The following is a 25,708-nucleotide window of genomic DNA, read 5'->3' on the forward strand; positions in this document are numbered from 1 at the left end:
CTGAATAAGAGCGTCTGCTAAATTACTAAAATGTACAAATGTAAATGTGGTTGGGGCTAAGAGAGATGTGTGTGGTGTGTAGTACTGGATGTGGATAGAGGTACAGTGATTGAATGCTTTTCCCCCAATTATCCTCATTGGGGGGTTTCTATTGTAGATCTGTATGCATACTCTAATCACAGTGACGTGTAATGACACGTATGCATAACTGCCCACTGTCCATTCTCCTGTCTTTTCTCTGTAAGGAGACACACAAACAGACACAGAACACACAGCTGGCGCCAGATGGCGCCGTTTCACCCGTCGATTCAACAAGCATCTCCGTAGAGCGATGCTGCGACCAGGTGAGCAGACCAACTCCTGGATGACTGGTAGGCCTTCAACAGAACCAGTAACTGCCATACAGAGTAACACTTCCAATAGCCTTAAATTATCCTCATTGGGGGGTTTCTATTGTAGATCTGTATGCATACTCTAATCACAGTGACGTGTAATGACACGTATGCATAACTGCCCACTGTCCATTCTCCTGTCTTTTCTCTGTAAGGAGACACACAAACAGACACAGAACACACAGCAGTGGCAGGCAATCGCTTGCGTACCAACTAATATCAAGGTATGCTTTGACCAGAGGAGGATGGTGCACACTGCACTGCCCAGGGTGGACCTTGACACATTTTCCCAAAAGCTTCCTGTACTAAAACAGACCTCGAATGTGGCTCAAATCTTTTTTTACATGTTTATCTATTGAAAGATATTGATTTTAATCAATGTAGCTATAGGTAAAGCTAATTATAAACCAAATTGTAATACTGTTGTGAATTTCAGATACTGTATGTACAGGCTTATTTAAGTGAGTACCTAAGACCTAACTCAATGTTTTAATATTAACCGTTTTAAAATACTATGAGCAATAAAGTAACAAACTTCTGTCATGTTTTTCACTTCACTTATACACCACTCTCTGTCCTGTGACTGCTTCCTGTTTTTATGTGCGACCATCCTTTTCAATGGTCACTCACTGGCCCACAGAGGAGCTTACCTAACTACACATTTCTGCAAAGTAGGTATAAATGTGTCAGTGGCACTTTGAGCCCCAAATGGTGAAGCATGATGCCATTTTGATAACTTCTGACAAGCTACTGTGCAAATCAAATTTAACGCGAACACACATTGTAGATAAATAAATTCTGACAAGGAAGTCATCTGAGCCCATGTTTGGATACTTGACTTCATCACTTCAACAGTGAGATTAACTTCTCTTCCGTCTTTGGATATGAGACTTGATAGAACGTACACGAAAAGGAGTATCTACTAGAGAATTTAATTCATTTTGCCTTTAATTAAAAAAAAAAAAAATCTGAAGAAAAAATTAAGGCAAACAAAAGTATTAAATGATTGAGAATAATCATAGTCAATGATACAATAGTAATAATATTAATAGTTCTGTCATGTTCGATCAAAATCATATCAGTATACTTTCTGTAGACATTAAGACTCTCCCACAGCTCAGTGGCAGCACTTTCAAATATTCACTTAGCAGAGCTGCAAACAGGTAACCCATAGATGCACAACAACAATAATCACAGATCATAGTTCACAGCACTGCTGAAAAACATGCTCCATTGGTGTCGCTGTTGCTCTACAAAGCTCTGACACCAATGATGTATCTCAAACTGAGGGGTCAGTTTGGGATTCAGCACAAGAGTGAATGGAATCTGATGTAGAAATTATTTGAAAATACCTATTCTCTTAGACCATGTGCAAGAATCTGATGAATGTCAGTGGTGCATTGAGATTAACTGACAATGAGGAGTATCACTAGGCTATACAGTGCAGGTCCAGTGTGTGCAAGTTTACTGTAAGTGGGAGCGTATCATCTGTCCTCTTTATTGTAGAAGAGAGTGAATCACAGAAACCTCCGTATTCTTCCCTTAAAACATGAAGGTTTTTACAGACAGGGTAGAAACTCAGGAATGTCAAGATGGGGCAGATGAAAGGGTTGCCTAAATTACATCACTAACCAAAGTGTGTCAGTCTGTGTGTTTGCCCTTCTCTCAGTGTGTTTACAGGTACGCTCTAAACCTCGTTTTATATCAATGATCAATACATGATCAATATGATCAATATTTGTAGAAATAATTACATTTAAATCACTATTGGTGGAAAAAGAACGATAAAGCCCCCTTCCTTTTAATGGCACTCCCTCGGCGTGGACAGCCATGGCACATCATCCCTCTTTATTACATTTAAATCATCTACTTTTTATCCACTATAGCACTTATTAAACACCTCGAAACTGCTGGCCAAATGACACCTGTGGATCTGTCAGCATTGCCATGGTACAATATTACATCAACATTTACATGGTGCTGGGTTTTCGCTTGTTTGCCACCCCCCATAACAACAACCACTGCAGACAGCGAGAACGCAAAACAGAGAACATGTACAAGAAGACAAGTGGCTTAAGCAAGACAAAAGAACACCGCAAGCAACATCGGGAAGACCACGAGGCCACCACGTCTCTCCATCCACATGCTTTCATCCCACCGTGTGTGTGTGTAAGAGTGTGTGTGTGAGCTCTAACAGTCCTCATCGTCTGCCATTCCTTTGAGCCGCAGGCGGGCAAAGTCCTCGAACACAAAGTCGTCATCTTGGGAGAAACTACTGCAGGACGACAAGAAACAAGGAAACATGGCAGAAGTGTGAGTGTTTTAGATCTGTGGGAATAGTCTTAGGGTGTCTTTGGCTGCGTTTACACCAGCAGCCCAATTCTGATATTTTTTTCACTTATTGGTCTTTTGCCAATAATTGGGCAGCCTGTGTAAACGCAGTAAAGAAGCAGTGATTACAATGGTCAGACAGACCAGATTAATACTCACTTTGATTCAAATTCTATCAGGTTGGTGTCGATGGGAGGGTCCGACTCCGGCACAGCTGTTAGAACACACAGATAATGACATGTCAGTGTGATGTCACCATGGCAACTCCATAGTAATTTACAGGCAGGAAATACCAGAGTGAGATTATGTATTTGATGTGCATGTGAGGGACTGTTATTCCCTGCCCACAAGGCTGAACTAAACTACTGACAGATATTTCACAAGACTTTGTCAATTCCTCTTCACTTATAGGATTAGTAGTTTCCACTAATTCACTGCTTCCCAATCACACAAAAAAGCAAGCCACTTGAGAGACTCTAAAGTGCTCATCTTCCTTAATTTGAACTGATCGGAACATTTGAATATGTGAATGTAACAAGGTGGAAGAATATGGTGGAAGCTTGCCAGAGGATTTGTTCAACTCTCTCAATTCACTGCAAATGAAGGGAAGGAGAGGAACCCGAAATACTGAGATAAAGACCTGATAGTGGGTTTATGGAGAGGTGGTGGGAGTCTGTAGGTACCTGAATGTGGGCGGGATACGGGCAGTTCTATGGGTTTGGGGTGCATTAAGACAAAGGGCAGCTCCACCGACACATCTCTGGAAAAACACAGAATATAAACATTCAGTAAGATCAATAATAATATATATGCATGCATAATAATAATAAGACATTTAGCAGACGCTTTTATCCAAAGCGACTTAGTCATGCGTGCATACATTAAGTATGGGGGGTCCCGGGAATTGGACCCTCTATCCTGGAGTAGCAAGTGCCATGCTCTAACAAATGAGCTACGAAGGACCACATGCATGTTCAATCATGCATGTCAATCAATAACAATTTGATAGTTATTCTATGGAAACATTCATATGATATACTATTGCACAATGAATAATCCAAGAGCTGACAGGAAACCACCCAGGAAATAGTGATTAGTGACATGTTTGATCATTGAAGGGGGAATAAAGCCCATCAACCCTCCTTTGCTGTCGAACATTGATCTCACCCAATGTGAACTCTTCAGTTCTGGGTAGCACTTCGTTTGCAAACAGTCATTATACAGTAATAACCAATGAATTGTAATAAATCAAAGCCTAAACACCAAGGTGTGCAGACTTTTAATATATTCAAGCTTCATTCCCCTCAACACTGCATTGATAACTCTGCATCAGTGTGACTTTGGGCCACAGCCTAATGAAACCTCACACCATCCTTAGGGTTAGGACTGACTCAGGCAGGGAGAACACAGGAGGCTGCAGCTTAGCATCTGCAGGTGAGATTTGACATACAATGGCTGGTATGTAAAATAACCACACATACACACACTTAAGAGGCACTGATGGCGGTTCTGGCTCACAGACACTCAACCAAGCACACACAAATGGCAGTAGGGCATAAGATCACCACACACACATGCAGGTGGTGGCTGGGATGTCATATTACCTTTCTAACACGCCCCTCAGCAGCCTGAGATAACCCAATGCAAGAGCAGATGCACGGATGGAGGGAGAGACGCACAGACAAACAGACGGGCGGACAAACACAGTAGGCGAGAGAGACACAAACCACAGGAGGGAAGACGAAATGAGGCGGGAACTCAAAACCAAGGCAACCGCAACCGAGAGGGGAGACCACAAAGCATGGCGCACCAGTGAGTGGAGTGGGAGGAGCAGAGAGACTAGTGAGGGTCTGGGAGATGTGATTTTATGACTGTTTATACACAAGTTGTAGTGGCAGAGTATCAGGAGTGTATGACACAGATTGGGGTGTAAAGGTGTGTGTGTGTAGACTACAGCATGTGTGTGGTCAGTAAAAGTGGTAGGTGTGTGTGTCAGTTTTTCCCTGAGTACATGGAAGTAGCCAGCCAGAGAGTGCTGGGGGGGGTCCGGGGGGCATGCCCTCCTGGATAATTTTTTTTGCAGAACAAGCTTTATTTTGGTGACCTCTGATACATTCTAATTCCTTGATTCTATTCGAAATACACAGCTAAATTGTTGAATAGTTTAACGACTTTACCTCCCATTTTGGTAAAATGGGTTGTGACTTAACAATTAAAATGTATGAATTCAGTGTGTTGTTAATGTTTGAGATATTGTCTAGGCCCATATGATCAGAGCTTTTTTCTAAGTAATATAACCTTTAACACTAAACCAGTCTCTTGAGATTCAAATTATATTTACAATTTTACTGCAAGATATGAATTGCCACAATGATGTTCTTAAAATTACATATTTTATTGGCTCTGTGGCTATGGACACTAAGGGTAATGAAACCAATGTGTCATTTAGAAATGTGGGCGAACTATTCCTTTAACAGTTTGGCCTGTCAATCACTGTGGGTGGGATTGTCAGGGAGGGGACAGGATGTTTGTGAGTCACAGAGTTGGTAGGGTTTCAGACTTGGAGGGAAGGCGGTAGATTAGTAATCTAGTCAGAAAAACTAGTCTAGTCGTTCAATTACATTTATTGTGGCAAAAACCTAAGAAAAAAGGCTGTGTTCTGTCAAGTAAACATGGATTCCCTGTTGAGAAACAATATAGAACTGCAGGAAAATTCTCAGTGGGAGTCCTCATGAGAGCTAGTTTCATCATAGTGCTTGATAGTTTTTGTGACTGCACTTGAAGAAACTTTCAAAGTTCTTGATATTTTACGTATTGACGGACCTTCATGTCTTAAAGTAATGATGGGCTGTCGTTTCTCTTTGCTTATTTGAGCTGTTCTTGCCATAATATGGACTTGGTCTTTCACCAAATTTTCTGTATAGCCCCCTACCTTGTCACAACACAACTGATTGGTTCAAACGCATTAAGGAAAGAAATTCCACAAATTAACTTAAGGCACACCTGTTAATTGAAATGCATTCCAGGTGACTACCTCATGAAGCTGGTTGAGAAAATGCCAAGTGTGAGCAAAGATGTCATCAAGGGAAAGGGTGGCTACTTTGAAGAATCTCAAATAAACAAATCCAAATATATTTTATAACACTTTTTTGGTTACTACATGATTCCATCTGTGTTATTTCATTGTTTTGATGTCTTCACTATTATTCTACAATGTAGAAAATAGTAAAAATAAAGAAAAACACTTGAATGAGTATGTGTTCTAAAACTTTTGACCGGTAGTGTGTATATTTCCTGAGCTTTCTTATTAAACCTTATAATTCATTTTTTTTTAACTGTCTTTTGCCATTTAGGAATATGTTATTCAATGCATTTCTATGGGCTATAGTAGTAAAGGCCAAATTCAATACTTGTTTTATATTTATATGCATAGTTATTTTTTATACCTAAAGGGGTCCTACAATTCCAAAACAAATAGCTAAATGATCCATGTTATGACCACCTTAAAACAATTCCACATGTCAGCTTAGAACCCGAGAGGCTTAGGGTGTTTCTCAATTTTTCATACTACCGTGCTCCACACTCTCATGCTCAAGAGTGCATTCTCAGATCATGTTCTTGTGAGGACGAAAGTGTGAAGAAAGCATAAAACAATACATTTGAGAAGCACTCACACTCCCCCTACTGTATTACCTCACACTTTACCTTCTTCCAGCCAGGACAATGGCAACAATAGATGAAACAAGATACACACAAAGCAAACATTTCACTTCATAATAATCAACTAGATATGTGAATCGTAATAATGTAGTTAAACAGGCAAAAATGACCTAAAACTAATGTTATGCAAGGTAGATGTACATTTTTCATGGGTAGCTACCAATTCTTCGTGGCTAGCTAGCCCCATTCACTGAACTGTTTTCCAACCATGACAACAATGGCAATAGAGACGAAACAAGATAAACACAAAGCAACCGTTTTACTTCATAACTATCAGCTAGCTATATGTGAATCATAATGATGTAGCTAACCAGATAGTTTAACAGTTGGGCTCCCGAGTGGCGCAGCGGTCAAAGGCACTGTAGTGACGCAAGAGGTGACGCACGTGATTGGGAGTCCAAATTGGCCCAGCGCCATCCGGGTTTGGCCAGGGTAGGCCTCCATTGTAAATAAGAATTTGTTCTTAACTGACTTGCCCAGTTAAATAAAAGGTTAAATAAAATAAAATCAAGCAAAAATTACTTAAAACTAATATTATACAAGATAGATGTAAATTCTAGCTAACAATTCTTTGTGGCCATCTAACAGTACCAGTAGCTAGCCAATATACGGTACATAGGCAGGAAAACATGCCAAAATTAACACAGCATGTATTTATTAACATATCAAGATAAAATATTGTAGTCAGGAAATATATGACATGTGAACAGCCAACATTTCATTCTCTCGCTTCAGCTCAAATAATGCCTGCCATTGATTTCAAGAAATGTTGCAGCATTTTTTACGTGGTTGCGTCATAATTCTTTGCATACTTTCCGTTGAAGCTTGTGTCGATGCATGCTTCAAAATATGTACAAATGGAGTACGCATTCAAGAAGTGCCCTGTGTGCTCTGTTTCACATACTTTAATTTGAACTCATACTCCGACCCTCCCGTGCTCCAATTTGCGTTCTTGGAGCACGGCAGTATGTATTTTGAGAAACACCCTTAGACTTTGAGGTTTTTAAATTAAAAGAAGCCTAGTTAATATATGAAGTATAAAAAGTAGCGCGTAAGGAAAACACTGCAGTGTGTACCTGCACAGAACCACCCACAGCAACATATTGATATTGACCAGACTCATGTGGAACTCACCCTCCACGAGAGATGACCAGTTTTACTTTGACCCTGTAGGAGACCAGGATTCCAAGGACCTCCTTGTTAGTTACATCCTTAACACTGAAACACAAACATGAGAGAAAGAGAGGGTGGTGAAAAAGGTTCTCAGTAAGGGATGAGTTCTTGCATCTTCTAGGGTGCTGCGTTCGAAAATAAATCAGAATGCATTTATGAGCTCAACCACTCCCTCAGCATGTATGTGTAAACTCACATGATGGCCAAGTTACAGTATGTGTGGTGTGTGAAATAGTGCTAAGGCCAAGCTAGAGAGAGTGTCATTATTATCTAACATGGTTCTGGATGCCAGACTACAGTGTTTGAGTGTGTGAGTCATCGTACATGGTGCTGGAGGCCAGGTTGGTGTCCTCATGTTTGAGCTTTCCATCCAGGGCCAGGCCCCTCTTCTCGCGGTTCTTGTCTAGCGTGGGTGTGAGGGTGTACACCTTACAGAACGTAGAGCTAGACGACACCTGGTCACTGAGGAGAGGAACACACACACCTATCAGCACACCTGGGACATAACTGAAATATCAATAGATCTGGACAAGAAGGTATGGAAAAACAGCTGATCACAAGCTAGAAGTTATTAAGAGAAATGTCTTGGAAGTCTGAAAAATGATAATGGCATGAACAGGAAAGGAAAGGATGGGGGAGGGAGAGCAAGCCTGAGCCAGAACTGTACAGGATATTATTAGAAACAAGGGTCCGTTGTACCAAATCAAACTTCAGCACTAATATAAAATAACAGAGCTACTCCTGGAAAGTATTCATACAGTATTGAAAAGAGAAATATGTATGATTTATTCATATTGCCTTACACTTCTTAGATAAATATCAAGTCTACAGTGAATTTGTTTGAACAGCAGCCATACTTACTGGATGAGGCTGTGGGCCTGGAAGAGGACTTTTCAGCTAACTTAGCTACAAACATGATACTATTTTTCTTTCTTGCATGTGTAAAATACTAAAGGTTAACAGAAAGCAAAAAAGGAATTGATGAAACCAAAAGAAGAAGTGAACAATATTTGACAAGTGGGTTGTTGTTCTGGCTTCAGGAATGGCGGTTCAAATCCACTCTCTTCCCTCCTGTTGCTACACTCCAGTTGGGCTTTGCGGATGGATGCCACCAACGCCACCGAGCAAGGCAGACACAGTCAAACTAGATCCGAGAACAATTTAAGATCTGCTACGTAGCCCCTGAGAAAGCTCCGACCCAAAGAAACACACACACAAGCTTTACACAGCTTGTGTGTGTCCCAGTTGCTACCAGCCACAATGCATGACTGGCTATACTGCAGTAGTTCAGAACTGCCAGGGGATGGGGGATGTTCTCAGGGTAACCGAGACAGCGCTTCACCACTCTTTTTGACATAGCAGAGAAACACCCTGTAATTTTGTGTATCTAAAGTAGCCTCAAATTTTTATGAACAGGTTCCCAATGTAGCCTCTGCTTTGGGTACTTGTTGTTTCTCATTCCCACAGAGTTTCCATGTTTTGTCCTCTACCTGTAGCATAGAAGGAACTGTGTTTAGAATTACAAACTCAACATTTTGTTGTTTCTTGCCAGACCAGGGTAAATGTTGTTTCAACATTTGTTCATCCTAAAATACTGATATACAATGGCAGAATGGCGCCAGAAATCAAACATGGTATAACTAAACCTTTAATGCTCACCAACATAGTCTATATACCATGAAGTCAGGTGCTGCAGCGGTCATAACATTTGTCAGCAGGTTATTGTCATGCAAAAGGCTGGCAGTCTCACAGTTATTGACTGTTAATTAACAAACATGTTAAATTAACATCTCCAGGCTCCACTCAGACAAGTAGCATACAAGCCTCTGACGCCTTTGGAACATCGACATTTAAAAAAGTTTAATAAAACTAATTGAATATACACCATCACAATAAATTCATTTATTTTAGGCAGGTCTAAAAAATAAAAAAACATTATGATATGGAAAAAATGTATTTCAGAAGAACAGAATATGAGTTGTTGCTGTGTGTTATCTGGCTATAAAATTATTTTTAAATAAAAAAATATGCCATAAGCTGTAGTCTTGTTCATTTAGCAGACAATATATGCGTATAAGTCCCGAGAACATGATATGATTTTATAGTAAGAAGAATATAATTGAACTTAGCTGAATAAAATAGACTGGATATTATTCCCATTCCGGAGCGAGAGAGCGTGCATAGGAAGTGGCTATGTTAGGCGTAAAAGTGATAATTTGAAACAGGTCCTATGCGCTAGGTTTAGAGTTATTTGGCAACTTTAGTTGTGAATGATACAAACCTTAAAATTATTTAGAAATCAAAGATATATGGGCTGTATGATCCGACTATAGGCTATTGATGATTTGAGAAAGTCGCAACAAAAAAGCTTGAGCTCTGCTCCTTGCCTCAGGCTGCACACGCTGTTCTCTCAAGTGATCATATTTCCACCAATCAGACTATTCTGAATTTGAACTTGTCTTTACTAATATGTAAAATTAGTTGTGATTTATAATGGCCCATTATCAAACAAGCAATAAAAAAAATACATGTCATCCATATGCACTGGAATAGCAAATGGAGGCCACTTTCCTGCCGGTACGGTTTTCACTCATGTTGGGTAGACTATTCTGGTAATTTCTCTGCGACAGGTGATATTCAGCCCAAACTCTGTGCTCTCCAACCCTGTTCCTGCAGCTACCCAGTGTTTAATTTGTGAAACCAAGTGAAATCTGTTTAGGAACATCGACAGTAACATGTTTTCACAACTAAACATATTTCATTAAACTGTTAACAGCCCCTCTCTCTCTGCGCGCTGGAGAAAGGAATAAAGGAGAGGAGGAGATTGAAACTCACGGTGGTGAGATATTTTGTAGCTAAAAGGTAATGTGTCAGTCCATTATTATAATTTGTTTAAATGCCCTATTACTTGGCTATTCAAAATCTAAAACAAATTCACTATAATTATAGTCTAAATCTGAATTTGTTTCATTTAAGCTAGACCGATTATGTACCACAGATATCATAAATCAGTATTTATGTTTTTCTGCCATGCATAATATGTAGTTGGCTATTTAATGGCACAATCTTTATTTTAATTCAGGGGGATTTGGGGGCTTGGGCTCATATATAGGCCTATGCTTATGCATAAGCTCTAATATGCATATGTATGCTTTGAATTAATCATCACCTTAGAAAGCGCTGTCCATTTTGTTGTGTTAGGCTTTGAAACAACAGCCACAGAAGCCATGTTTTCCACTCAGTTTGAACCTGTTGTTGAACTTCTTTCTTCAAATTGATCAAGCACAGTGAGGTAAGTTGTAAAAGCACCTACTGTCTTGATAAGTGTTTGATGTACATTTGCATAGATGTCAGAGTGGTTGGAGCAGTGGTTCCCAACCTTTTTTGGTTACTGTACCACCAATTTAATTTTGCTCTGCCCGGAGTACCCCCTCATGTAGATTTGACCAACCAGTCTTCCAGTACCCCCTGTGGATAGGCCAAGTACCCCCAGGGGTCCTAGTACCCCTGGTTGGGAACCACTGGGTTAGAGGAACAATAGAGCCCTGAGTACCAGGCCATTAGCCACCTGATGATCGTTAGGGAGTTGGGCAAGCTACTACTAATGCATGTCCAGAGTGCATAAAAAGAGATTACCTTGACTCGACGTTCATGTAGAATTTTACTGTGGTCATGACTCATGACTGCCAGTGTGGCAGTGATACGTCACCGCAACAGCCCTAGGCGTGATGTATAAAAGGAAACAGGCAAAGTGGAAATAAAGGAACTGAGGAGTGATAGGTATAATAGTCATGTAAAATACTCACTCTGCCTCCACCTGAGCCACTGGACACTTGTACTGAGCCGTACTGAACAGACAGATATCAGCATACTGTCGCACTGGAGAGAGGGAAAGAAAGAGTTAACCACACACATACAAAAGAAAACAGAGGAGAGAAGAGCGAATAGAGCCTAGAGTCATAAAATAACAATTGATACAACTTTGATGAAAGACAGGTACCTGAGATTTTGACTCTTTTGACAGTCTTGGTGGAGTTGTTGGTGACGTGAACATTCACGCTGATGGGTTCTCCATGGTAGTAGAGCTCTTTATCCAGAGAAGCCTCCAGGTGTAGTGAGCGGTCCGACATGAGGAAGCTCCGAGTGGTCTCCACCATGGGCTGAGGCCCAGGCTTCTCTGGGGCATACTGCACCTTACGGATCACTAGCCGCACAGAGTTCCTACACAACACACACGTTACAGATCACCAACTTTGCTGACTAACTAAAAACATACAGAGAAATGCACAGACATGGTTATCACATGTTTTCAAGGATTACAGACCCTAAAAAGCTCCTGCAGAAGACACACAGAGTAAAATGGTTTTCGTACCGTTTGTGAATCTTCTCCTCTATCGATTTGGCACAGAACGCTCGGATCTCAAAGTCTACCCCACATGCCTAAAGAGGGAAAGGAGAAGAGACATGGACATAAATTATCAAATCGGCATTATTAGTGTCATGTGGGTGTGTATTGTTGACTCTACAGGTATGGAAATTGCTGAGTTTAGATATCCGTCATATAATGTGTAAGTTTGCATGAAGTGATGCTGAAGTGTCTTTACCTTCCCCGTGTCTTCTGGTCCTGGCTGTAAGGTGACTGAGCACGGCAGGTTCTGGGGAATCTGAGAGACACACATTTGCCATATTTTACAGTCTCAAGGGTATGTATGTTCATGTGTGTGTGTGTGGTTGTGTGTGTCTACTTGACTCACTGTGAAGTAGAAGGGGTGTGCCTGCTGGCCCAGTTTCTTCAGTAGTCTTTCCTGCAAGCGACTGTTGGCTTTGCGTTCCTCTGCGATTGGAGGGAAGGCCTGGAAGGTGGAGATGTACAGATCCTTCCGGAAAGACAGGCCCAGCACGTCCAGGTCCTCACGGCCATAGCGGAATGCACACGTCAGAGTCACAAACACTGGGGAGAAGGAGGGGTTTGAACATCAGAAGAGGTTAAAATGGCAAAAAATAGAGGAGACAAAACAGTGGAGAGAATGAGGAAGATGCCAACTCATACCTTTCCTTTCTTTCAGATACTCGGGGTCCACTAGAATCACACCATCTGTGAGAAAGGAAAATGTAAAGAGGTAAGGTTTTGATTAGACAATGTTAATTGTTTGAAACACAGTGTTTACGAACAATAAAACGAGTCAGTTTTATGAGAGATTCTGAGTCCCATGATGCTCTCACCAGTACACTCATTGATCGTCCAGCACTTACCGACTGGGTCCACCTGGTCAAGGTGATCCACAAAGTCTCTCTTTCCCAGGTATACTGTGACCTGCAGAAAGGAGGGAGGGAAGTAGAGGAACTTAGACAAATGTGAAAGTGTCACAATTAATAACATAAACCATCAAAGGATACAACTAGTAATGCAATACTCATGTCCTTTACCTTGCAGTTGGGGCTTGATTTCTTGAAGACTCTGACAAAAGGACAAGGGAGATAGAAAGCAAGAAAGAAAGAGAGATTTGATCAAGTAGGAAGCTATAGCCTATAAAGTATGGGGTGTAACTTTCACACCTCTGGGGTGTAATCATTAGTCCAAACAGTTGCAAAATGTAACGTTTTGCTACTAGAATTAGAGTTTTAATTGGACAAATTAAGGTAGGTCACTCCTCGTTTCGTTTGCTTCCGTTTAAGAAACATTTTGCAACAGAATCTGCGTAATGAATACGCCCCTGGTGTTCGTCCAGTTTGTCCTCTATCATGTCCCAGAGGTGTAGGGTTAGACCCAATATCCTGCATCTGGACAGGAAACTCTCTCCCAGCAAATAGAGGCCATTTCCTGCTGCTGACTGCCACAAACACAACAGGAAAAAACCCTCCTTCCTCATTTCACGAGGAATATCAACAAAGGAGCATTGATACATACTGTGTGTACTCTTTACGCCTATTGCAGCATGCAGAAAAAAAATTCCGTTCAACAATAGTTTGCAAACTAAATTCTCAGAGAGCACTTCCATTATCACAGACTAGGCCTACACACACCCTATGCATACCTAACCTAGGTACCCAAACACACATACGTGTGAGAGGTTCATGGACTGTGGCAAGGTGTAACACAGTGTGTGCGTGCATATAGGAGGAAAGAGGATATTAACAGGCAAGCATTGAACGACTATAGTCCTGTCATAAATGGGATATCTAGGCTAAATTTGCATAGAAACTCATCCCAGTGACTGCTGATAACTAACTGATAAGGACAAGTCAACAACTCCTTAACATTAGGAGAATGAAGAGGGACCACTGACTACTAGTCCATTTCTGACCAGGACTAGTGGAGGAAGGTGAACACTTTACCTTTTCCCACCAGTGGTGGAGAACATAAGCACACTAACAGCATATGTATGCATAAATAAGACCTTATAGATGCCAAGTCTAAGTCATGATATGGTTTTAGTTTGACTTGGGATATAATTTAACTATAGTGAGTCATGTCTTCTCGCACATGCTCAGTTTGAATCTCATTGGCCTAGAGCTCTGCTGACTCTTCATTTACGAGCCAGTGCTACATTTTATACTTCCTCACCAGTTACCATCCAAACCCTTGACCCCTCAAAAACGCCACGCCACTTGCTCACTAGCATCCATCAGGGGGTTGTCATCACTGCTGCTGACGCTTCAGAGACCACAAGAGAAACACCTATTAACCTGACCTTGACCCTAAATCCCAAAACACTGAACCTAAACACCAATCTGACCGTTTACTTCAAACCTTCTACATGAACGTGACCCTGTCCACTGCACAATAACCAATAAATCAAATCTATGAAAAATGTCAGTAGAGAACCAAACTGCACATTCTTTTCAAATATATTCCACATTATTTATAGTCACTTGCAGAGGACATCGATCCAGAATAACTTAGTGGAGAAGTACAGCTGCTCAGAGTCAGACTGTACATACTGATGCAGATACAAGCAGCTGATTACCAAGAGCAAAATACTTTGAAGTTATCAACGGTGTCAGGCCGGCAAGTGTATGAATAGCTGCATCTTAAATTGTCCTGGCCTGATATGGACAGCACACAACAGTGGCTATACAACATGCCCCTATACAGTAATCACGTGTATATGGCACATGATATCAATAGCTGGATAGACTGTGTTTGTTTGTTTACATGCAGGATATTTATCTATACATGAAATAACACTGGGCGATTAAGCGTCAAATGTACATCAAATACATGTCACTGAGGGCCAAATAAACAGACCGCTAATTAGCCAGGAATCAAAACAGTACATCAATCATGCATATCAGCTCATTCGTTAATTTTGAGCTAGCTACAGTAACGTTAGTTGTTGGATGCGAGTTGTACCTAAACCCACACACACCACGGTGGCCATCATAAGACCGTTTACCCCACCCTGCAGCTAGCTAGAACATGCTTACTAAAACTGTTGCAAGTGAAGTGAAACTAGTTAGTTATCTAGTTAAACTAGAAATTATGTTATCGTCATCAAGGTGTAGGTAAAACAGGGATATACAGGTGGATTGCGAAGACTCTTCCACCCGAACAGTTCTAGCTACCTAACTACCTCTGCTAACGTTAGCTAGCTAGGAAACATATGGGTCTGGCTAACAACAACACAAACACTGCTATCGAAATCCTACGACTATGGTCGTTTTGGCTAAATAGTCTCTAACGTTTAATTAGATAGCTAGTTGCTATTCTTGCCTTGGTAAGTATGGACCAATCTGATGTTGATGCAAGGGGAACAGGCTGGTCTCAAGTGATGCTAAGATGCTAGCGTAGCTAGCTACCCGTGCTCTTGCCTTCACACACAACAACACACACACACTGACAAGGCAGTAGAAAATACGAGATTGCGGGGGAATGAATCCTTACCTGGTGCCCGCCTTGTCCCCCATCTCCTCGACAGGCTTTCGGTATATTGGTGGCAAAAGAACAAGCTGTGTGTATTTCTGTGAATTGTTATCTGTATATTTTATGGTGTATTTTACTCCACCCTTGCAAGCTCTCTGGCGCTGGCTTCCGTTCCTTTTCGCTTCCGCAAAAGCAGGAACTCATCCGATCCGTGCAGCGCTGATAAATTCGCGCTTTTGGGAACAGTGTAGCATTGCGCAATAGCTACGCACTATCAGAATGCCCTACGCCCAAATGGTAGGAAGGTAGTGCTTTTTGGCACGCAACGTTAGAGCGTTGCAGATTGAATTGCAATGTGTATACAATGCATTTGGAAAGTATTCAGACCCTTTGACTTTTTACATTTTGTTATGTTACAGCCTTATTCTAAAATTGATTACATTATTGTTATTTTACTGCTGCTCTTTAATTATATTTGTTACTTTTATTTCTTATTCTTATTTTTTTTAACTACATTTTGCATAAGTAACATGATTTGGAAAGGTACACACCTGTCTTTATAAGGTCCCACAGTTGACCGTGCATGTCAAAAAACAAAAACCAAGCCATGAGGTCGAACGAATTGTCAGTAGAGCTCCGAGACAGGATTGTGTTGAGGCACAGATCTGGGTAGGGCTACGAAAAAAATTCTGCAGCATTGAAGGTCCCCAAGAACACAGTGGCCTCCATCATTCTTATTTTTTATTTTTATTTAACCTTTATTTAACTAGGCAAGTTAACAATGACGTCCTACCCCAGCCAAACCCGGATGACGCTGTGCCAATTGTGCGCCGCCCTATGGGACTCCCAATCATGGCTGGATGTGATACAGCCTGGATTTTAAATGGAAGAAGTTCCTAGAGCTGGCCGCCCGGCCAAACTGAGCAATCAGGGGAGAAAGGCCTTGGTCAGGGAGGTGACCAAGAACATGATGGTCACTCTGACAGAGCTCCAGAGTTTATCTGTGGAGATGGGAGAACTTTCCAGAAGGACAACCATCTCTGCAGCACTCTACCAATCAGGCCTTTATGGTAGAGTGGCCAGACGGAAGACACTTCTCAGTAAAAGGCACATGACAGCCCACTTGGAGTTTGCTAAAAGGCACCTAAAGACTCTCAGACCATGAGAAACAAGATTCTCTGGTCTGATGAAACCAAGATTGAACTCTTTGGCCTGAATGCCAAGCGTCATCTCTGGAGGAAACCTGGCACCATCAATACGGTGAAGCATGGTGATGACAGCATCATGCTGTGGGGATGTTTTTCAGCGGCAGGGACTGGGAGACTAGTCAGGATCAAGGGAAAGATGAACAGAGCAAAGTACAGAGAGATCCTTGATGAAAACCTTCTCCAGAGTGCTCAGGGCCTCAGACTGGGTCGACGGTTCACCTTCCAGCAGGACAACGATCCTAAGACAACGCAGGAGTGGCTTCGGGACAAGCCTCTGAATGTCCTTGAGTGGCCCAGTCAGAGCCCGGACTTAAACCCGATCGAACATCTCTTGAGAGACCTGAAAATAGCTGTGCAGTGACACTCCTCATTTAACCTGACAGAGCTTAAGAGGATCTGCAGAGAAGAATGGGAGAAACTCCCCAAATACAGGTGTGCCAAGCTTGTAGCGTCATACCCAAGAAGACTTAAGGCTGAAATCGCTGCCAAAGCTGCTTCAACAAAGTACTGAATAAAGGGTCTGAATACTTATGTAAATATAGTATTTCGTTTTTTTACTTGTAATACATTTGCGAAAATATCTAAACAGTTTTTGCTTTGTCGTTATGGGGTATTGTGTGTAGATTGATGAGGGGAAAAAACAATTTAATACATTTTAGAATAAGGGTGTAATGTAACAATAATTTGGAAAATGTCAAAGGGTCTGAATACTTTCCGAATGCACTGGAAGTTATAGAACAGACACAACTCCCTACACTACTTTTCTATATGAGAGAATGCCAAGCGTGTGCAAAGCTGTCATCAAGGCAAAGAGTGGCAACTTTAAAGAAAGAGACACTTTTTTTGGTTACTACATGATTCCATCTGTGTAATTTCATTGTTTTGATTTCTTCACTATTATTCTACAATGTAGAAAATAGTAAAATGAAGATAAACCCTTGAATGAGTAGGTGTGTCCAAGCTTTTGACTAGTACTGTACATTAACACCTGCACAGGAACACCCTTGATAGAGTTGTGTACACAATGTGAGATGCTCTCTGCCTATGTACTGTAGTCTCCTCAGTGGTTTGTGAGTGCCCATAGAAGAAAAAAAGGCATTAGCAATAGAGTAGCGTGTTTGTTGGTGATAGTAATACTACAGTAGTAACAGTGTTGTGTTTGTCCATTCCTGTAGGCTCTGAGGCAGGTGGGGGGGCAGGTGTTGGAGCCTGTGATGACACTGGAGGTGACGGTGGGGGAGGGGCACCTGAGCCCCGTGTTGGGTGACCTGGCTCAGAGGCGAGGGGCCATCCGGGACATCCAGAGTCGCCATAAAGTTGCTGTTGGCCACCATGCCCCTGGCCGAGATGATGGTAGGTAATTCAATATCGTCGTGGAAACATGTAGTAGTGACAGACTATATACTCACACCAGTACAATGAAAGTAAATATATATATTGCAGAAATGTCATTACTGGAGACACCGTCAGGGTTGTTTACAAATGTAAAATTGACTGTTTCTGTTATCCTAATTTCTTTCCTCCTCCTTGGTTTCAGGGCTACTCCAACCCACTGAGAACTCTGACCTCCAGCACCAGAAGGCCCTGCTCAACAAGATGGCTGGCCTCGCCTGATGGCATCACATCCTGTTCCTGAACTACAGGAAGTGGCTGCCTGGCTGCAGGACCTGCGATTGTTGTACAGGGTTTGACAAATCTCTGCATCCAGTTCAAGTGTGGGATGGCCATGTTTTTTTGTCACAAGAGACTAGGATTGGATTAATGGATTTCCGTACCTAACTGAGAAAGGCCAACCTTCAGTGGTTATGTTTCTGTGGTATGAATGGATTTTTGGAAAAGTAGGCCAGCAGGAATGTTCATGTAAATACTCCTGTGAGAGCATTTGCTGTGCAAACAACATTTTTAAAAAATCAGGTCAAGAACATGTGAGCAGTTGGACATATAATATTGTACAAGTGGAGGTATCAGCAATTAAAATATAAATTATATGAAAGATCATTTTACAATGAAATGTGTCCCAATGTGTCATTTCTATGTAAACTGTATTTCACTTCGAGTGTCAGTTGCATTGTACACACAGACAATTCACTTTGCAAAGGTTTATTATTATTATTCATTTTAATAAAATGTTATTTGTCACATGCACCGATTACAACCTTACAGTGAAATGCTTACTTACAAGCCATTAACCAACAATGCTTTAAGAAGTTAAGATTTAAAAAAAAAAATGTGTTAAGTAAAAAATAGAAAATAAAAGTAACAAATAATTAAACAGCAGCAGTAAAATAACAAGCAAGGCTATACACAGGGGGTACTGGTTAGTCAAGGTAATATGTACATGTAGGTAGAGTTAAAGTGACTATGCATAGATAATAAACAGAGTAACAGCAGCATAAAAGAGGGGTCTGGGTAGCTCTTCAGGAGTCTTGTGGCTTGGGGGTAGAAGCTGTTAAGAAGCCTTTTGGACCTTGACTTGGCTCTGCGGTATCGCTTGCCGTGCGGTAGCAGAGATAACAGTCTATGACTAGGGTGGCTGGAGTCTTTGACAATTTTTAGGGCTTCCTCTGACACCGCCTGATATAGAGGTCCTGGATGGCAGGAAGCTTGGCCCTAGTGATGTACTGGGCCGTACACACTACCCTCTGTAGTGCCTTGCGGTCAGAGGCCGAGCAGTTGCCATACCAGGCAGTGATGCAACCAGTCAGGATGCTCTCGATGGTGCAGCTGTAGAACCTTTTGAGGATCTGATATAAACACAAGATCATTGTGTGAGATTGCATGGAATGAGGATTGTTCTGGAAAACCTTATTAAAAATACACATTTTGGCTCATACTGTATCAGTGCATCAATGAAGTAATGAACACAATCAAGTTTTATTTCTCTGTGTTACAAAAACGTAAGGCAGGGATTTTACTGTGAGTTTTCCCTTATCCCAAAGCTGTTGCTGGTGCTGCTGTTTCTCAAGTTGTAGTCCCACACACAGTGGTCTTCACCTTTCATACCCCTTTGTACTCATATGCACAGTAACCTGTAAACAGACACTCAGCTGGGATACCACACCTAGAAGCGCGTGAGAGAGAAGACATAAAGAGAGAGAGCGAAAATACAGGAAGAAAGTGAGGGTGACACATTATATACACACTGAACAAAAATATAAAACGCAACCTGCAAAGTGTTGGTCACGTTTCATGAGTTGAAATAAAAGATCCCAGAAATGTTCCGTACACACAAACAGCTTATTTCTCTCAAATTTTGAGCACAAATTTGTTTACATCCCTGTTAGTGAGCACTTCACCGTTGCCAAGATAATCCATCCACTTGACCGGTGTAGCACATCATGAAGCTGATAAAACAGCACAATCATTACACAGATGCTCCTTGTGCCGGGGACAATAAAATACCACTCTAAAATGTGCAGTTTTGTCACAACACAATGCCACAGATGTCTCAAGTTGAGGGAGCGTGTAGTTGGCATGCTGAATGCAGGAATGTCCACCAGAGCTGTTGCCAGAGAATTTAATGTTCATTTCTCTACATTAAGTCGCCTCCAACGTCATTTTAGAGAATTTGGCAGTACGTCCAACAGGCCTCACAACTGTAGACCACGTGTAACCACGCCAGCCCAAGACCTCCACATCCGGCTTCTTCACCTGCGGGATCGTTGGAGACCAGCCACCTGGACAGCTGATTAAACTGTGGATTTGCACAATCAAAAAATGTCTGCACAATCTGTCAGAAACCGTCTCAGGGCAGCTCATCTGCGTGCTCGTCGTCCTCACCAGGGTCTTGACCTGACTGCAGTTCGGCGTAGTAACCGACATCAGTGGACAAATGCTCACATTCGATGGCTACTGGCACACTGGAGAAGTGTGGTCTTCACGGATGAATCCTGGTTTCAACTGTACCGGGCAGATGGCAGACAGCGTGTATGGCGTCGTGTGGGCAAGCGATTTGCTGATGTCAACATTGTGGACAGAGGTCCCCATGGTGGATGTGGGATTATGGTATGGGCAGGCATAAGCTACGGACAACAAACACAATTGCATTTTATCAATGGCAATTTGAATGCACAGAGATACCATGACGAGATCCTGAGGCCCATTTTCATGTCATTAATCCGCCGCCATCCCCGTCATTGTAAATAAGAATTCGTTTTTAACTGACTTGCCTAGTTAAATAAAGGTTAAATAAAAATAAAAATGTTTCAGCATGGTAATGCATGGCCTCATGTTGCAAGGATTTGTACACAATTCCTGGCAGCTGAAAATGTCCCAGTTCTTCCATGGCCTGCATACTCACTGAACATTTCACCCATTGAGCATGTTTGGGATGCTCTGGATCGATGTGTACAACAGAATGTTCCAGTTCCCACCGATATCTAGCAACTTCGCAAAGCCATTGAAGAGGGGTGGGACACAATTCCACAGCCCACAATCAACAGCCTGATCAAATCTATGCGAAGGAGATGTGTCACGTTGCATGAGGCAAATGGTGGTCAGATACTGACTGGTTTTCAGATTTTTTCATTTAACCGATCCACTCCCATACATTCTGTGAGAACCAACAGATGCATATCTGAATTCCCAGTCATGTAAAATCCATAGATTAGGGCCTAATTCATTTATTTTTGATTGACTGATTTCCTTATATTAACTGTAACTCTGTCAAATCTTTGAAGTTGTTGTATGCTGCGTTTATATTTTTGTTCAGTGTAGCAATGGCATGTCTAGCAATGCCTCAAATTCACCAAAAGTATATTAAAGTACATATTAGGCTATCAATGAGTATGGTTAAGCTATTCTTCATAGTGCCAGTGAATTGAAGTTGAAAATCGCCAACAGCATCAGTTAATTAGGCCTAAATGTGCAATAAAAACTTTTGTGCCTATAGGTTATTTAATGAAACACTGGTTGGCTGTTGATGTCCTAGGTCAGGGCTCTCCAACCTTGTTCTCTGAGAGCTAAATTCCTTTAGGTCTTCGCTCCAACCACAGTTGTAACTAACCTGATCAGTTTATCAACCAGCTAATTATTGAATCAGACGCGCTAGATTAGGGTTGGCGTGAAAACCTAGAGGATGGTAGCTACATCGCAAAGCACTATACTATTTCCGCAAAACTTTTTGGAAAAGGCATGTTCACTTTCTCCTCCACAAACACAATCATGTGCAAATATGGTTCAGAAGCTCAAATCAGCAGGATGGGGGGGATCGTTATTAGGAAGGACGTCTATCATGGATCGTTAAAATAATGATTAGCCTATGATCGCACTTCATAAATTTAAATATTATGGGGAGACCTATACATTTGGCAGCCAAGCAAGAGTTATCAGTGTTGCCTATTATAGTCTAGACATTTTATAGTCTAGGCTTTACGCCACAACAAAAACCCTCCATGCTTCCGTCATAAGAGTCAATTCAATTTGAAAAAATTTGGAATTACAGGGGAGTTTCGAAAAACGAATCCTGTGTGAATCGTGCAGAGAAATAGCGCACATGCTTGTATAACAATTACAAAACCAACGTCTCTAGTAAAACCAGTCCGAATAGGGCTATACCAGGGCAAATAATAGGTTTATCAGCATAGTGTGCCGCATCATCCCATGGGATCTGTCAAGTCGACACACTGCAGAAATATCACTGAAATATTTGAGTTCCTACACGTTACCTTCTATATTCAAACAAGATGCCATCCAGGACCTCTACACCAGGCGGTGTCAGAGGAAGCCCTAAAAATAGTCAACAACCACAGCCACCCCAGTCATAGACTGTTCTCTCTGCTACCGCATGGCAAGCGGTACCGGAGCTCCAAGTCTAGGACCAAAAAGCTTCTCAACAGCTTTTACCCCCAAGCCATAAGACTCCTGAACAGGTAATCAAATGGCTACCCGGACTATTTGCACTGTCGTCGTCCCCCCCGCTACTGTTATTTTCACTGTCATTCAACTTTTTTTTTTCTTTACCTAATACCTATTTTTTACTTAAAAATTGCACTGCTGGTTAGGGCTTGTAAGTAAGCATTTCACTGTAAGGTGTACACCTGTTGTATTCGGCGCACGTGACAAATACACTTTGATATAGGCCTTTTATAGGCAAAATGTATGATAAAATGGGCAGCATCATGCTCATGTCAGTCCTTTAGAACGCAAATGTAGTCTTCCTAGTAGCAGTGGTGTGTATTCATGGATGTCAAGGGAAGCCAGGCTTCCCAAAAAAAGACAAAAAATATATATAAAAACATAAAATAATCTCTTTCATCTCTCTGTTTCATAATTTCCCTTCAATTCACAAGAGGCTGAATGTGCGTTCTCACTGGAGAAAGCATCCGAGTGATTGAAACAGCGCCCTTCTGTCTCTCTAGATGTAGGCCATCTATCTGATGCTGTCTGGTCCAAACGAGTATGACATTGTTGCCGCCCGTAGCATTGAAGGCAAGGGAAGCCAGCGAGCATCTTACTTCTCTTGACAAAAAAAAGTATTAAAAATTAGCCAATCAGCATCGAGCTAAACTGAGCGAGTTTAACTGAATGGTCCTGGTGCTTCACAAAAAAAGTGTCAAGGGAAGCCAGCTTGGATTTGGCTTCACACATCATTGACAGAAAAACTTGAATTGTTGCATCTCGTTGTGTTGTTGTCTAAATTAGCCATGGATGGAAATAGAGATTTGGATTTGTGGTTTTACTTAATTCTCCGTACTAGCCAATGATTATAACAGCGATTCTGATCCAACCATTAATTCATACATTGTTGTGCCCCAGGCCTGAGAGGATGGAAGTCCAATATGTAGAAGGCTAATGTTGCCCATGAATGGAAGTTAGGCTAGCAAGCATTTTAGCCAGGTATCCTGGGACAAGAAAAAATACAAGTGTATGCTGTATGACAGAGTGATAGACCGTTTCATCAAATTGAAAGAGAGGAGGATGGCATTGTCATTTCTCTACAAGTAGGGTGAGTCAACAGGTTTTTCCTACTTGCATGAACGCGCACACACACACACACACACAGAAATTAGAACCATGGACAGCCACATCATATTTAGCTTACGTTGATTGGACTAAATCGTTTTTGGTATCATTTAGTTGTCATTGTATTAGACTAAGCAGAGGTGATTTGATGATGTTGAAATGTTGAAGTTGAAATGGTGCTGGAATAGTGGCGGCAGCTCCTGTTTTCTTTGCGACTTGCGGTATCTCTGTGGTTCTAAATCAATAGTTGTTTAGTGGTCCAAAAAGTCGTAAACATTAAACTACCTTAACCATGCTGTAGGTCATGTAACTGTTGGATACTGTACATGCAATATGGTTTGTGGACTTCAAATGGACAGAGGTTGCTATCCAGTTTTGTGATAAAACAAAAGGTGTGGTTGAATTTATTCTGCCATTGTGTCTTCTTATGGTCTCTGCCTTTTGGCTTACATATCAGTCGCAAGGCATATGAATTAACAGGTTGTAGAGCAAACAGCGCTTCTCTAGTGATTTTACCCATGCACGGCTACTCCCAAGTAGAACTCTGCAATGAGGTGCTGTGTGCACATCCGTTTCAGCGTGTTTTGGGAGTTGAGCAAGAGTCGACTCCAACCACAGGAGTCTGAGTCGACTCCAAAAATCCTGGAGTCATACACCACTATACAGTGCATTCGGGAAGTATTCAGACCCCTTTCCTTTTTCCACTTTGTTACTGTTATGCAGATGAATGAGGACCCAAAAGCGACTTAACAAAAACAGAGTCTTTATTCCAAACTAAAACAAAACGGTACTCCTGGATATATCTTAGATGACACCTGCTCACACGCAGCATCTGATGAAGGCAAAAACACGACAGGGCGGAACCAGGACGCCTGCTCACACGCAGCATCTGATGAAGGCAAAAACACGACAGGGCGGAACCAGGACACGAAACAGCAAACATCAAACAAAGATCCGACAAGGACAGAAGCGGAAAACAGAGGGAGAAATAGGAACTCTAATCAGAGGGCAAAATAGGGGACAGGTGTGAAAGATTAAATGAGGTAGTTAGGAGAATGAGGAACAGCTGGGAGCAGGAACGGAACGATAGAGAGAGAGCAAGAGAGGAAGAGAGGGAGGGGAAGAGAGAGGGAAAGAACCTACTAAGACCAGCAGAGGGAGACAAATGGAAGGGAAGCACAGGGACAAGACATGATAATCAAAAGACAAAACATGACAGTACCCCCCCACTCACCGAGCGCCTCCTGGCGCACTCGAGGAGGAACCCTGGCGGCAACGGAGGAAATCATTAATCAACGAACGGTCCAGCACGTCCCGAGATGGAACCCAACTCCTCTCCTCAGGACCGTAACCCTCCCAATCCACTAAGTACTGGTGACCACGTCCCCGAGAACGCATGTCCATGATCTTCCGTACCTTGTAAATAGGTGCGCCCTCGACAAGGACGGGAGGGGGGGAGGGAAGACGAACGGGAGCGCGAAGAAAAGGCTTGACACAAGAGACATGGAAGACAGGGTGGACGCGACGAAGATGTCGCGGAAGAAGCAGTCGCACAGCGACAGGATTGACGACCTGAGAGACACGGAACGGACCAATGAACCGCGGAGTCAACTTGCGAGAAGCTGTCGTAAGGGGAAGGTTACGAGTGGAAAGCCACACTCTCTGACCGCGACAATACCTAGGACTCTTAATCCTACGTTTATTGGCGGCTCTCACAGTCTGCGCCCTGTAACGGCAAAGTGCAGACCTGACCCTCCTCCAAGTGCGCTCACAACGTTGGACAAAAGCCTGAGCGGAGGGAACGCTGGACTCGGCGAGCTGGGACGAGAACAGAGGAGGCTGGTAACCAAGACTACTCTGAAACGGAGATAGCCCTGTAGCAGACGAAGGAAGCGAGTTGTGAGCGTACTCAGCCCAGGGGAGCTGTTCTGCCCAAGACGCAGGGTTTCGAAACGAAAGGCTGCGTAAAAAGCGACCAATCGACTGATTGGCCCTTTCTGCTTGACCGTTAGACTGGGGATGAAACCCGGAAGAGAGACTGACGGAAGCACCGATCA

At 42.2% G+C, this 25,708-nt stretch overlaps 1 protein-coding gene across 1 annotated transcript; it reads right to left on the reverse strand.

The window, feature by feature from the left end:
* Positions 1–1,305: 1,305 nt before the first annotated feature.
* LOC120057103 (arrestin red cell) lies at positions 1,306–15,711 on the reverse strand. The gene is made up of 14 exons (XM_039005519.1): positions 15,502–15,711; positions 13,044–13,074; positions 12,870–12,930; positions 12,667–12,711; positions 12,371–12,567; positions 12,221–12,280; positions 11,989–12,056; positions 11,617–11,837; positions 11,423–11,495; positions 7,941–8,078; positions 7,578–7,661; positions 3,407–3,483; positions 2,883–2,937; positions 1,306–2,667 (listed from the first exon to the last, which is right to left on the reverse strand). The coding sequence occupies exons 1-14, from the start codon at positions 15,522–15,524 to the stop codon at positions 2,583–2,585; spliced, it is 1,218 nt and encodes a 405-aa protein (XP_038861447.1). The 5' UTR covers positions 15,525–15,711; the 3' UTR covers positions 1,306–2,582.
* Positions 15,712–25,708: the final 9,997 nt, after the last annotated feature.

This window comes from Salvelinus namaycush, chromosome 12 (genome assembly GCF_016432855.1).
Source record: "Salvelinus namaycush isolate Seneca chromosome 12, SaNama_1.0, whole genome shotgun sequence".
NCBI classification, from domain to species: Eukaryota; Metazoa; Chordata; class Actinopteri; order Salmoniformes; family Salmonidae; genus Salvelinus; species Salvelinus namaycush.

Bases quoted from the DNA above. Each gene is read 5' to 3' on its own strand.
- LOC120057103 (XM_039005519.1), bottom strand. From the start codon at position 15,524: ATGGGGGACAAGGCGGGCACCAG. The intron at 12,568-12,666 runs GTATGAGTTGGC...CCTTCTCCCCAG, and splicing joins GTATCTGAAAGAAAGGAAAG to TGTTTGTGACTCTGACGTGT. The intron at 11,838-11,988 runs GTACGAAAACCA...TGTGTTGTGTAG, and splicing joins GAGGAGAAGATTCACAAACG to GAACTCTGTGCGGCTAGTGA.